The sequence below is a fragment of the Haemaphysalis longicornis genome, unplaced genomic scaffold (genome assembly GCF_048455015.1).
Source record: "Haemaphysalis longicornis isolate Haplotype H1 unplaced genomic scaffold, Haemaphysalis longicornis Haplotype H1 scaffold_4, whole genome shotgun sequence".
In the NCBI taxonomy this organism is placed as follows: Eukaryota; Metazoa; Arthropoda; class Arachnida; order Ixodida; family Ixodidae; genus Haemaphysalis; species Haemaphysalis longicornis.
In genome coordinates, this window is record NW_027526361.1 from 33,140,546 (window position 1) to 33,155,010 (window position 14,465).

The 14,465-nt window shown below is 48.1% G+C and overlaps 1 protein-coding gene across 2 annotated transcripts in view; it reads left to right on the forward strand.

Annotated features, from left to right (window-relative positions):
* The window catches only part of LOC144178483 (B-cell receptor CD22-like), a 286,568-nt gene that overhangs the window by 256,213 nt on the left and 15,890 nt on the right, over positions 1-14,465 (forward strand). For both annotated transcript variants that reach the window (XM_077706383.1, XM_077706384.1), the window contains exon 10: positions 12,397-12,648. In XM_077706383.1, the coding sequence (XP_077562509.1) occupies positions 12,397-12,648 (252 nt within the window). The remainder of the gene's footprint in view (positions 1-12,396; positions 12,649-14,465) is intronic.

Genomic DNA, 14,465 nt, shown 5'->3' on the forward strand with positions numbered 1-14,465 from the left:
AGCTTGTTCCGGCATGAAGATCACCAGGTTTTGCAAGTGTGCACTGCGTTTAAAATGCGGTTCTAACGAAGAATTCTAAGGGCTCGTGAATGTATTAATAAAACACACACAGGACCGCGCACACGCTCAAACACACGCACACCGGCACACACTCACGCACGCGCGAACGCGCGCACCGAACGGGTCCAAACGCGCCCGCACCCACACTTTAACGACCTTTGCTTTGACGTATTTCTTTTCATGGCGACTTTCTTCTTTTGTCCGAAAGAAAGGCCGAACAGAGGACTTTCGGAAACGGAGGAGCGTTACGAATCCTCAGTTTCTTTTCTCCTTTTACAATCGTTCTCTACATCGCGCGATCTTTTCATTGTAAGGCTCCATCACCGCTGCCCTGCTTTCAAGCTCAACTAAAGCTTAATCGCCTTCTTTATCACTCGGAATTTTTCCAAGGCGTGCTGTGCTTTTTGGCTGTCCATCTCAAGCTTATCGGCTCGACAACCGTTTCTTTTCCCGCCTCTTGCCTTTTTCCTCCTTTATTTCCAGCGCACTGCAGCACCGCGGGCCACCAATGCTTCCTGCAATCACCACCCAGTTTAGAAGTCCCACATGCTTTTTACTGTTCGTGCTCTCATGTCTAGTGAAAGGCCAGGCTGAATTGCCCTCCACGACGTACTTCTCGGTTTTATTCTCTCTGGCCACGTAAGTCCATGTACTGAAGCGATTGATGCTGCTTGTAAAAAGCACTTTGAATACTTAGCCACCCAGGACGTGTTGAATTTGGTCGATAGCGTGACGGGATGCGGGCTCTGCAACAATTCGCTGTACCGTTGTCTTTTTTTTCCAGTAAAATGCAGTTCCTATCGGCAAGATCTTAATTTTATTTGCGCACCTTAATTCTCTAAATCTCTCTTGTACGGGTTTCTCTGAACTTAAACGTCGAGAAAGCCGTTTCTGGCTGGTTTTTGTAGCTTTGTTGAAGGTGGCCTCCATTTGCGGCAAGAACAAGCGAAAGAAAATGGCTATAAATCGCTGAAGCGAATGGAAACAGATAAGACAGGAAAAGAAGCAGTTGAATCCAACTGAAACTGACCCTTGGAAGGAGCTGCTTCGAATCCGAAAGGCTGGCCTCAGATAAAATAAAAGAGGCAAAGAAGAATTTTGCTCAAAAAGCGCGCTCAAATTTGAGATACAGAGATAGTGGGAGGCATAGAACGGGAGAGAAAGATAGATACAGATACACTAAGATGGCAAGAGAGAGAGATAGAGAGAGAGCGAGAGATATTTAGGTAGGTGTAGAAAAAAAAAGGACGACAAAGGGGACGTTCACAGTTTTCCCTTGTGGCCTTTTCTACTCGGCAGAAAATCGACGCAGTGCCAGCGCTGTCCAACGCCACTTTCACGTATGCGAAGAGAAATAAAACGCGGCTGGTTTTTGGTTGCGATGAGTGCCGCGCGCCTCTTCACAAGCCCGCTGAGTCTGAATGCGAGAGAATAGGAAAAACCCGCCGAAAGGCAAACAAAGAACAAGGCGCGGATAAAATGAAAAGAGTCGGAAGCTGTGTGGTTGGAGCGTGGAGGACAAGGGGGAGTGAAGAGGTCGACGGGATTCCCCGGCGCCCAAATGTCGGCTTGAAATGGGCCTCGGCATTTGTGGTCAGCCGAGCAATAACGCAGTCAGCGCCGAGATCGCAGCCCCAGGCCTGCTTTCGAAACAGGTTGGCCTCCGTAGCTTTGTGCGCCCGGCCCGGGCTGAGCGGTCGGCGCACGTACCGGGTTATGAGTTTTTCGCGCTTCCTTGGAGACTCTTTGAAGGTGGGCGGCACTTGTGTGTTTCGTTTCTCCCATCGGGCCATGCGTTTTGTTTCGGTTTGTTCTGTTTTTGTGGCTAGGGGGGAGGTCGTCTGCGCGCACGGGTTTGGGCATTCGCCTGCTGCAAGGCAAGTGCGTCAGCACCGGTGGCTTTGTCTGCGTGCACGAAAGACTTGCAAGGAAGTCGCTTGCTATTGGAGGGCGTTCTCGATGAAATGTTTTAATACCTTTCGGTGCAGTGCCTGCAAACTTGCAAATGAACTGAACTTGCCTCATTCTTTACATCGAGAGAAAAATAAATTGAATTTCTGGCTGCATTAGGGAAAAATAGCAGCAGTTTTCGTCTTCCAGCCCGCCTTTCCGTAGTCAACTGCAATAAACATAAAAATATTACTGCGCCGCTGTGGATGGTTTTATAGTACTGTTTCAAGCGAAAAATTGAAAATGGTGATTCTGAAACTCGCCAGTTTAATAAAACCAGCGGCAACATACAAAACAAAGGGAAGTACGAAATGATGCAGACGAGATTTTCACATTGCTGTACGCTATACGGGAGAAATTCACATCTCTTCAGCGTCCCCAGGAGGCTGGGGGCCAAAAGCCGCAAGTTTGTGCGCGCAACCTGTCTTCCGAAAGCTTAGGGTACGTCAACATGTTGGCGTCTTCTCCAATTTATCTATTTTTCCCCATTTTTCTCATTTATGTCGGCCTTTCGCCTCCACTCCCGCCAGCCTCCTATCGTCTGAAGTGGAATTCCAGCTGGCGGCTGGAGAAAGGAGTTGGCTTCGCAAAATGGCTTTCGCTTTCCTCGGCTCCAATTTCTGCAGGGCGAGTTTGTGCATCGTGCCGTCTACGCCATTTATAATTCTTTTTCTTGCGCCCGTAGTATAAAAAGCAGACCCGGTGATCGTTGATGCATGCGTGGGGCCATGGTTCTCCTTGGTATGAACCGGGTTTAGCTGTTGCTCATATCCCTGTTTTTCGGCCCTTTTTTTCGGGAAGGGAGTTTTATTCTTTCGACCCCCATGTTACGATCCGCGGAGATATTGGCTCCCAGGTTTCCGCCCGGAGCAGATTAGAATTCGGCGCTCGGAGGCGTTGTCACCGCAGACGTTCGGAATACAAAGAGCGAAGAAAGGAATTTACTATCGGCTTTCATGGCAGCCCTGCTGCTTTTTTCTTGCGGTCTATCGGTTTGGCGGGAGATAAAATGAACAAACAAGAAAATTAGAAGAAACGGCTTACACAGCGACAGAATTTCTCGGTTTCCGACCTACATTGTAAAGAAGCAGGGATATTGTGGCCCGCAATATCTCCATTCTAACGTATGGTCCAGTTGTGTGATAATAAAAAAACTAGGTCGAGACCCTTGACGCGGTTGGGATATATCTGAGGAATGATAAATAGCCACACAATACGTGGAAACTTTACACTACAAAATAAAGAACGGACAATAAATTTGTAGACGTTGCAGTCAAAACTTTGCGTTCGCATAAAAGCGATGTTTTGATATAGAATAAACCCGGAATACATGTAAATAAATAAAACTATGTTAAATTACGTACGCGTATTTTCTGACCGGCTGAAAATAAGGTCCAGACTCTAAACCATCTATGTTATTTGCGCTCCGAGGAGACTTAAGAAGCCCAAAAACTTATTTAAAAATTCCCGCCAAACTATGCCCCGGCATGAATTTATTTTACGGTCTGATGAGGGGCAGCGGGAGCTTCACGCACGTGCGACTCCATTTTTTTTTTTTTTGGCAAGCATTTCTCTTTTTAAGCGGCCCATCGCGGTTATGGTAGGTGCTCTTTGCAGTACTTACCGTTCCTGCAAGGGCGTGCGAAGCGTTGTGGAGGTTGCCAAAGCCAAACGCGTCAAGTTCATCGATTTTCTCTCAACGCCTTTGGTGCCGCCTTATCTCAGAGGCTTGGTTCACCGGGCCCCGTCGCCTGGATCCTCCGCTAATGGTTTCGTAATGAGCTCCAGCGTTCGCCCTCGTTACAGGTGCATCACGGATTTACCCGGCAAAGGGCTTCCATTGTGTGTTCTATTTGTTTGCCAAGTTTCAGCAAGCAACTCAGGGTGACAGTGCAGAAGCGTTTTAACCCGGGGCTTTTGACAATCTTTTGAGCCGCTCAATACGTTTTAGGCTCTTGCGCATGCGTTCGCACCGGCGAGCGCGTGCGTATACATGCGTGTCTTTAAGGGCGTATGTATGTGCACCCCAGGTTCTACGTACGCACCTACATTTGAAGCGTTGTCGCCGGAAGGTTGATGACTACACGGCTGTTTATAATCATCCGCAATTATTGGTCACTGACGCAGTCGTAGAATAAGTCACCTGAGGACACTCTTACATTCTCATTTTACACGCACGCACACACGTGCGCGCGTGTATGTGTGTGCCTGTACTTGTCTGTACTCGTCTGGATTCCAGAAAGTCCGGACGACTGACTTGTTATATCTGTACTTGTTATATACCCTGTAGTGACCAAAGAATGAGAACAATAGATAAAAATTTTACTGCTTCAATACATTGTAGTTTGGGACCCTAAACATAAAAAACCGCGAAGAATTTTAAAATGACATAATGTATCATAAACGCAATAAAGAAATATATATATATATATAATATATATATATATATATATATATATATATATATATATATATATATATATATATATATATATATATATATATATATATATATATATATATATATATATGTATATATATATATATATTGAGGGAGACGTCAAGGGCAGCCGTCACCCAGAAGACACGTCGCAGAGGCAGTGGAACAGCGCGTTTATTCTGAGCGGCAACCCAGAAACCCAGAACTCCAGCCCCAGGAATGATGATGAGGATGGGTATGAAGAATAGATGAGGTACGGCATGATGATGATAATTGTCCTGGGAAGCAGACGAAGTATACGATGAATTGGCCACGACAGTACAAGGGCCCTTATCCATGTCTCCTTGAAGTGGGCAATAGCGCAACGGACAGATTGATTCTCACAATATATATATATATACATATATATATATATATATATATATATATATATTTTCTGTGTTATTTTCAACGAGCCCCTCATTTCCTATTCTGATTCGCTACATGCATAGCGAGGGCCTCTGTTCTGGCAGTCTTGTTGCCAAAGGGAGCTTAAGAGGGTTCAAAGCTGGTCGACCACTCTGGACATGTCGTAGACACTCGAGTCACGACCCGGGGGTTGAAAAGAAGGTCCCCTTCACCCCGATTAGTCCGAATGGCGCTGGCTACCACCCCCAAGCACAGGAAACAAACATACCTAACATAAATACCCCAGAAAGTGAATGGGAAAATCGCCCCGCCGGTAGCGTAGTGGTTATCGCACCAGACCGGTATTCTGGAGGTCGTGGGTTCGGATCCCACCTGGCGGGCATTTTTTCTTCACTTTCTTTCTTTCTTTCCAAATTCTTAATCTGTTTCAATGATCTACCACATCCTCCCCTTTGCTTTCCGAGGTTTTCTCGACTGCCAACCCTTATTTCTGTGTTATTTTCAACGAGCCCCTCATTTCCTATTCTGATTCGCTACATGCATAGCGAGGGCCTCTGTTCTGGCAGTCTTGTTGCCAAAGGGAGCTTAAGAGGGTTCAAAGCTGGTCGACCACTCTGGACATGTCGTAGACACTCGAGTCACGACCCGGGGGTTAAAAAGAAGGTCCCCTTCACCCCGATTAGTCCGAATGGCGCTGGCTACCACCCCCAAGCACAGGAAACAAACATACCTAACATAAATACCCCAGAAAGTGAATGGGAAAATCGCCCCGCCGGTAGCGTAGTGGTTATCGCACCAGACCGGTATTCTGGAGGTCGTGGGTTCGGATCCCACCTGGCGGGCATTTTTTCTTCACTTTCTTTCTTTCTTTCCAAATTCTTAATCTGTTTCAATGATCTACCACATCCTCCCCTTTGCTTTCCGAGGTTTTCTCGACTGCCAACCCTTATTTCTGTGTTATTTTCAACGAGCCCCTCATTTCCTATTCTGATTCGCTACATGCATAGCGAGGGCCTCTGTTCTGGCAGTCTTGTTGCCAAAGGGAGCTTAAGAGGGTTCAAAGCTGGTCGACCACTCTGGACATGTCGTAGACACTCGAGTCACGACCCGGGGGTTAAAAAGAAGGTCCCCTTCACCCCGATTAGTCCGAATGGCGCTGGCTACCACCCCCAAGCACAGGAAACAAACATACCTAACATAAATACCCCAGAAAGTGAATGGGAAAATCGCCCCGCCGGTAGCGTAGTGGTTATCGCACCAGACCGGTATTCTGGAGGTCGTGGGTTCGGATCCCACCTGGCGGGCATTTTTTCTTCACTTTCTTTCTTTCTTTCCAAATTCTTAATCTGTTTCAATGATCTACCACATCCTCCCCTTTGCTTTCCGAGGTTTTCTCGACTGGCAACCCTTATTTCTGTGTTATTTTCAACGAGCCCCTCATTTCCTATTCTGATTCGCTACATGCATAGCGAGGGCCTCTGTTCTGGCAGTCTTGTTGCCAAAGGGAGCTTAAGAGGGTTCAAAGCTGGTCGACCACTCTGGACATGTCGTAGACACTCGAGTCACGACCCGGGGGTTAAAAAGAAGGTCCCCTTCACCCCGATTAGTCCGAATGGCGCTGGCTACCACCCCCAAGCACAGGAAACAAACATACCTAACATAAATACCCCAGAAAGTAAATGGGAAAATCGCCCCGCCGGTAGCGTAGTGGTTATCGCACCAGACCGGTATTCTGGAGGTCGTGGGTTCGGATCCCACCTGGCGGGCATTTTTTCTTCACTTTCTTTCTTTCTTTCCAAATTCTTAATCTGTTTCAATGATCTACCACATCCTCCCCTTTGCTTTCCGAGGTTTTCTCGACTGCCAACCCTTATTTCTGTGTTATTTTCAACGAGCCCCTCATTTCCTATTCTGATTCGCTACATGCATAGCGAGGGCCTCTGTTCTGGCAGTCTTGTTGCCAAAGGGAGCTTAAGAGGGTTCAAAGCTGGTCGACCACTCTGGACATGTCGTAGACACTCGAGTCACGACCCGGGGGTTAAAAAGAAGGTCCCCTTCACCCCGATTAGTCCGAATGGCGCTGGCTACCACCCCCAAGCACAGGAAACAAACATACCTAACATAAATACCCCAGAAAGTGAATGGGAAAATCGCCCCGCCGGTAGCGTAGTGGTTATCGCACCAGACCGGTATTCTGGAGGTCGTGGGTTCGGATCCCACCTGGCGGGCATTTTTTCTTCACTTTCTTTCTTTCTTTCCAAATTCTTAATCTGTTTCAATGATCTACCACATCCTCCCCTTTGCTTTCCGAGGTTTTCTCGACTGCCAACCCTTATTTCTGTGTTATTTTCAACGAGCCCCTCATTTCCTATTCTGATTCGCTACATGCATAGCGAGGGCCTCTGTTCTGGCAGTCTTGTTGCCAAAGGGAGCTTAAGAGGGTTCAAAGCTGGTCGACCACTCTGGACATGTCGTAGACACTCGAGTCACGACCCGGGGGTTAAAAAGAAGGTCCCCTTCACCCCGATTAGTCCGAATGGCGCTGGCTACCACCCCCAAGCACAGGAAACAAACATACCTAACATAAATACCCCAGAAAGTGAATGGGAAAATCGCCCCGCCGGTAGCGTAGTGGTTATCGCACCAGACCGGTATTCTGGAGGTCGTGGGTTCGGATCCCACCTGGCGGGCATTTTTTCTTCACTTTCTTTCTTTCTTTCCAAATTCTTAATCTGTTTCAATGATCTACCACATCCTCCCCTTTGCTTTCCGAGGTTTTCTCGACTGGCAACCCTTATTTCTGTGTTATTTTCAACGAGCCCCTCATTTCCTATTCTGATTCGCTACATGCATAGCGAGGGCCTCTGTTCTGGCAGTCTTGTTGCCAAAGGGAGCTTAAGAGGGTTCAAAGCTGGTCGACCACTCTGGACATGTCGTAGACACTCGAGTCACGACCCGGGGGTTAAAAAGAAGGTCCCCTTCACCCCGATTAGTCCGAATGGCGCTGGCTACCACCCCCAAGCACAGGAAACAAACATACCTAACATAAATACCCCAGAAAGTGAATGGGAAAATCGCCCCGCCGGTAGCGTAGTGGTTATCGCACCAGACCGGTATTCTGGAGGTCGTGGGTTCGGATCCCACCTGGCGGGCATTTTTTCTTCACTTTCTTTCTTTCTTTCCAAATTCTTAATCTGTTTCAATGATCTACCACATCCTCCCCTTTGCTTTCCGAGGTTTTCTCGACTGCCAACCCTTATTTCTGTGTTATTTTCAACGAGCCCCTCATTTCCTATTCTGATTCGCTACATGCATAGCGAGGGCCTCTGTTCTGGCAGTCTTGTTGCCAAAGGGAGCTTAAGAGGGTTCAAAGCTGGTCGACCACTCTGGACATGTCGTAGACACTCGAGTCACGACCCGGGGGTTAAAAAGAAGGTCCCCTTCACCCCGATTAGTCCGAATGGCGCTGGCTACCACCCCCAAGCACAGGAAACAAACATACCTAACATAAATACCCCAGAAAGTGAATGGGAAAATCGCCCCGCCGGTAGCGTAGTGGTTATCGCACCAGACCGGTATTCTGGAGGTCGTGGGTTCGGATCCCACCTGGCGGGCATTTTTTCTTCACTTTCCTTCTTTCTTTCCAAATTCTTAATCTGTTTCAATGATCTACCACATCCTCCCCTTTGCTTTCCGAGGTTTTCTCGACTGCCAACCCTTATTTCTGTGTTATTTTCAACGAGCCCCTCATTTCCTATTCTGATTCGCTACATGCATAGCGAGGGCCTCTGTTCTGGCAGTCTTGTTGCCAAAGGGAGCTTAAGAGGGTTCAAAGCTGGTCGACCACTCTGGACATGTCGTAGACACTCGAGTCACGACCCGGGGGTTAAAAAGAAGGTCCCCTTCACCCCGATTAGTCCGAATGGCGCTGGCTACCACCCCCAAGCACAGGAAACAAACATACCTAACATAAATACCCCAGAAAGTGAATGGGAAAATCGCCCCGCCGGTAGCGTAGTGGTTATCGCACCAGACCGGTATTCTGGAGGTCGTGGGTTCGGATCCCACCTGGCGGGCATTTTTTCTTCACTTTCTTTCTTTCTTTCCAAATTCTTAATCTGTTTCAATGATCTACCACATCATCCCCTTTGCTTTCCGAGGTTTTCTCGACTGCCAACCCTTATTTCTGTGTTATTTTCAACGAGCCCCTCATTTCCTATTCTGATTCGCTACATGCATAGCGAGGGCCTCTGTTCTGGCAGTCTTGTTGCCAAAGGGAGCTTAAGAGGGTTCAAAGCTGGTCGACCACTCTGGACATATCGTAGACACTCGAGTCACGACCCGGGGGTTAAAAAGAAGGTCCCCTTCACCCCGATTAGTCCGAATGGCGCTGGCTACCACCCCCAAGCACAGGAAACAAACATACCTAACATAAATACCCCAGAAAGTGAATGGGAAAATCGCCCCGCCGGTAGCGTAGTGGTTATCGCACCAGACCGGTATTCTGGAGGTCGTGGGTTCGGATCCCACCTGGCGGGCATTTTTTCTTCACTTTCTTTCTTTCTTTCCAAATTATTAATCTGTTTCAATGATCTACCACATCCTCCCCTTTGCTTTCCGAGGTTTTCTCGACTGCCAACCCTTATTTCTGTGTTATTTTCAACGAGCCCCTCATTTCCTATTCTGATTCGCTACATGCATAGCGAGGGCCTCTGTTCTGGCAGTCTTGTTGCCAAAGGGAGCTTAAGAGGGTTCAAAGCTGGTCGACCACTCTGGACATGTCGTAGACACTCGAGTCACGACCCGGGGGTTAAAAAGAAGGTCCCCTTCACCCCGATTAGTCCGAATGGCGCTGGCTACCACCCCCAAGCACAGGAAACAAACATACCTAACATAAATACCCCAGAAAGTGAATGGGAAAATCGCCCCGCCGGTAGCGTAGTGGTTATCGCACCAGACCGGTATTCTGGAGGTCGTGGGTTCGGATCCCACCTGGCGGGCATTTTTTCTTCACTTTCTTTCTTTCTTTCCAAATTCTTAATCTGTTTCAATGATCTACCACATCCTCCCCTTTGCTTTCCGAGGTTTTCTCGACTGCCAACCCTTATTTCTGTGTTATTTTCAACGAGCCCCTCATTTCCTATTCTGATTCGCTACATGCATAGCGAGGGCCTCTGTTCTGGCAGTCTTGTTGCCAAAGGGAGCTTAAGAGGGTTCAAAGCTGGTCGACCACTCTGGACATGTCGTAGACACTCGAGTCACGACCCGGGGGTTAAAAAGAAGGTCCCCTTCACCCCGATTAGTCCGAATGGCGCTGGCTACCACCCCCAAGCACAGGAAACAAACATACCTAACATAAATACCCCAGAAAGTGAATGGGAAAATCGCCCCGCCGGTAGCGTAGTGGTTATCGCACCAGACCGGTATTCTGGAGGTCGTGGGTTCGGATCCCACCTGGCGGGCATTTTTTCTTCACTTTCTTTCTTTCTTTCCAAATTCTTAATCTGTTTCAATGATCTACCACATCCTCCCCTTTGCTTTCCGAGGTTTTCTCGACTGCCAACCCTTATTTCTGTGTTATTTTCAACGAGCCCCTCATTTCCTATTCTGATTCGCTACATGCATAGCGAGGGCCTCTGTTCTGGCAGTCTTGTTGCCAAAGGGAGCTTAAGAGGGTTCAAAGCTGGTCGACCACTCTGGACATGTCGTAGACACTCGAGTCACGACCCGGGGGTTAAAAAGAAGGTCCCCTTCACCCCGATTAGTCCGAATGGCGCTGGCTACCACCCCCAAGCACAGGAAACAAACATACCTAACATAAATACCCCAGAAAGTGAATGGGAAAATCGCCCCGCCGGTAGCGTAGTGGTTATCGCACCAGACCGGTATTCTGGAGGTCGTGGGTTCGGATCCCACCTGGCGGGCATTTTTTCTTCACTTTCTTTCTTTCTTTCCAAATTCTTAATCTGTTTCAATGATCTACCACATCCTCCCCTTTGCTTTCCGAGGTTTTCTCGACTGCCAACCCTTATTTCTGTGTTATTTTCAACGAGCCCCTCATTTCCTATTCTGATTCGCTACATGCATAGCGAGGGCCTCTGTTCTGGCAGTCTTGTTGCCAAAGGGAGCTTAAGAGGGTTCAAAGCTGGTCGACCACTCTGGACATGTCGTAGACACTCGAGTCACGACCCGGGGGTTAAAAAGAAGGTCCCCTTCACCCCGATTAGTCCGAATGGCGCTGGCTACCACCCCCAAGCACAGGAAACAAACATACCTAACATAAATACCCCAGAAAGTGAATGGGAAAATCGCCCCGCCGGTAGCGTAGTGGTTATCGCACCAGACCGGTATTCTGGAGGTCGTGGGTTCGGATCCCACCTGGCGGGCATTTTTTCTTCACTTTCTTTCTTTCTTTACAAATTCTTAATCTGTTTCGATGATCTACCACATCCTCCCCTTTGCTTTCCGAGGTTTTCTCGACTGCCAACCCTTATTTCTGTGTTATTTTCAACGAGCCCCTCATTTCCTATTCTGATTCGCTACATGCATAGCGAGGGCCTCTGTTCTGGCAGTCTTGTTGCCAAAGGGAGCTTAAGAGGGTTCAAAGCTGGTCGACCACTCTGGACATGTCGTAGACACTCGAGTCACGACCCGGGGGTTAAAAAGAAGGTCCCCTTCACCCCGATTAGTCCGAATGGCGCTGGCTACCACCCCCAAGCACAGGAAACAAACATACCTAACATAAATACCCCAGAAAGTGAATGGGAAAATCGCCCCGCCGGTAGCGTAGTGGTTATCGCACCAGACCGGTATTCTGGAGGTCGTGGGTTCGGATCCCACCTGGCGGGAATTTTTTCTTCACTTTCTTTCTTTCTTTCCAAATTCTTAATCTGTTTCAATGATCTACCACATCCTCCCCTTTGCTTTCCGAGGTTTTCTCGACTGCCAACCCTTATTTCTGTGTTATTTTCAACGAGCCCCTCATTTCCTATTCTGATTCGCTATATATATATATATATATATATATATATAATAATCATGTTGCATACACTCATTTACATGTAGGTATATGTATACCTACATATAAAGTAGATGTGTCATAAATCATTGACCCGGTAAAAGAGTGTGTCATACACCCATTGAAAGTATACGTGTAGACCCGCCTGGCGCGCTTACGATGGAGCAATCCATCTTTCAAGCTATTTGGGACTCAATGCGGCCAGTGATCGAGCTATAGCTTTTTGAAAAATGCTAAGAAGGTATCATGGGTGATACAGTGGGCATTTCTTGGTGGTTGAAAGGCCCAGGTGCGAGTGCAAAAAAAAAATCGGAAAGATTGCGTATCTCATGTGATACGTTGGGCATTACAGGGTGAAATCCTATTACCTCTGCCGTGTTCGGGTTTCCATTGTGGCCCTTCATGAGGGAGCCAAATCGACGTACTGCTCGAAGGGATACCCCGAATGAAGGAGAGCATACCCAGTAAGTGAGGACGGCGACGCGTCAACCGTGCTCGCATTCTTATCCCCCCCGGGCAGACCGTCCCCAGTGCACCGTGGTGAAGGAGCACGACGCGGCCGGCAACGTTGTGCTGCGCTGCGAGGCCCAGGCCGTGCCCCCCGTGGTGGCGTTCGCGTGGCTGCGCAACAACCGCACCGTGCAGGAGGACAGGGGCCCCCGGAGCACCCTGGTGCTGGCAGACCGCAGCTCGTTCGGCGCCTACTCCTGCCTGGCCAGCAACGCCGTCGGACACTCGGAGCCGTGCCAGCTGAAACTCACAAAGCTGCCCAGTGAGTCGCACGCCACAGCTGGCTCTGTCGCAGCGCAGAGCGCAACGCACTTGTCTGTAATTGCGAGCTTAACTTCATCTACTTGCATTTGAAAACTGCCGAAACAAGACTTGTTACGAAAATGTCGGAGACAAAATGGGTGGGCTTAGGCTTCACAAAGCCGTTGTAGATTTCTCGAAATCCCGCTCGGGCGAGGCATGAAAAGGCTGAAAGAACGAAAGCGGTTTTCTAGACAAGTATGTGGCCCTCTGTACGTACATGCGATGTATGGCCCCCTAATCTAAATACCGGGTGTATCGGGTGATTACGTTCTTCAAGCATTTGTGAGTTGAAAAAGTGTTGAAAGTTGAAAAGTTGTAGTGAAAAAAAGTTGAAAAAGCGTTGCAGGGTTCCTTTAAGGCAGAAAGCGTCAATTGCATTATGAAAAGTAGAGAGAAAATCCTTCACCTCTATGTAATCGACATTTATTCACTCCTCTCTCAACCTACGTGTCGCAGTAAAGATTTCCGAAGAAAACCGGAAATAAGGAGTTTAATGCAGATATTTTTATCTCCTTGTGCTGGTAATTTCAGTGACGGCGATACAAACAGAGTAAGCGGTTTTGTCACTAAGCTGGACGAAGTTTCGCGAAGACCAACCGCCAAAGTTATAGTAACGAATGCACCAAAAAAGGTTAAAAAAAAACAGGTGTATAAACCACCATTCCATTTTTATCAAGGAAAAGGGAGCCGTGATTGACATGCCAATACGCTGGCCGGAACGGACGGAAGAAAAATATCCTGATAGTAGGTTTAAAAACAAGTGCACGAAGAAGGCTAAATAGCCACATCCTTAGCCTTCTTAGCTGTTCAAGCCATCGTAGACGTGCAGCCTTAAGAAGTAGCCCTAACGACCGGAGATGCAGCTACCGTGCGAGCCAACGGCGCTGGCCTAAGCCATCCCTATCCGAGTTGGCAGCTGCCTTTACAGGAGTGAATGTAATCGCCTGTAAGGAGCCTAAAGCAATCTGGATGACCGCTTATCGGTAGCACCACATAATCCCCCCCCCCCCCCCCCCCCATCTCATATAATGGAGGGTGACTGCCTCCGTCGTGCCTCATTAGACGTCCCTCGACGAGGCCAGATAGCGAGCGAGCGAGCTCACGCGTGGCGTTAGTCTTACAAGTTGAATCGCTTGCTCTCTCTTTCTCTCTATCTTTCGCCCTCTCTTTCGCTCCTGGACGATAAGGAAAGTGACCCTTTGAATACTTCGTCGTGTGAACGCATCTCTGCGCGACTCTAGCTTTCCTAGCGGCCTGTACGGTTGCGCAATGGCTCGATTATGTGACCGCGCGTACAAAGGGCGCCCCGTCATCTCTGCGGGGGCGACGGCTTGGAAGAAGATAGCGAGCACCGTTTTCAGCGCACCAACGATGCCTAGAGAGGGAAAGAGAGAGGGAGAGAGGTCACCACCCGTTGAAGGATACGTACTGCCCGGTCTCGTCGGCTTCCCGGCAAGTTTGGGACGGCAACACTTTCCAGGACTTTGGTTCAGCTCGAAAGACGTAGTTGAGCGCGGTCTCTGTATTGCTGAGTTTCGTGAAAGCGAAAAAAAGTAATTAATGAATTCAAATGTGCTGTTTCGTCTCCGCAAGTATGAAAAACAAGAAGAATACGAGGTTACACCTTATGCTGATTAAGGTATTTTCAACACATCTGGCTTGTTAATAAGGTGCGGAGAGATTTTAAATTACATGCTCGTATTTATATAATATTGCGCATACTGTGTTCAAATATAAAAAAAAGAGTTGGCGCCAGTGGAGTTGAAACTTACATTT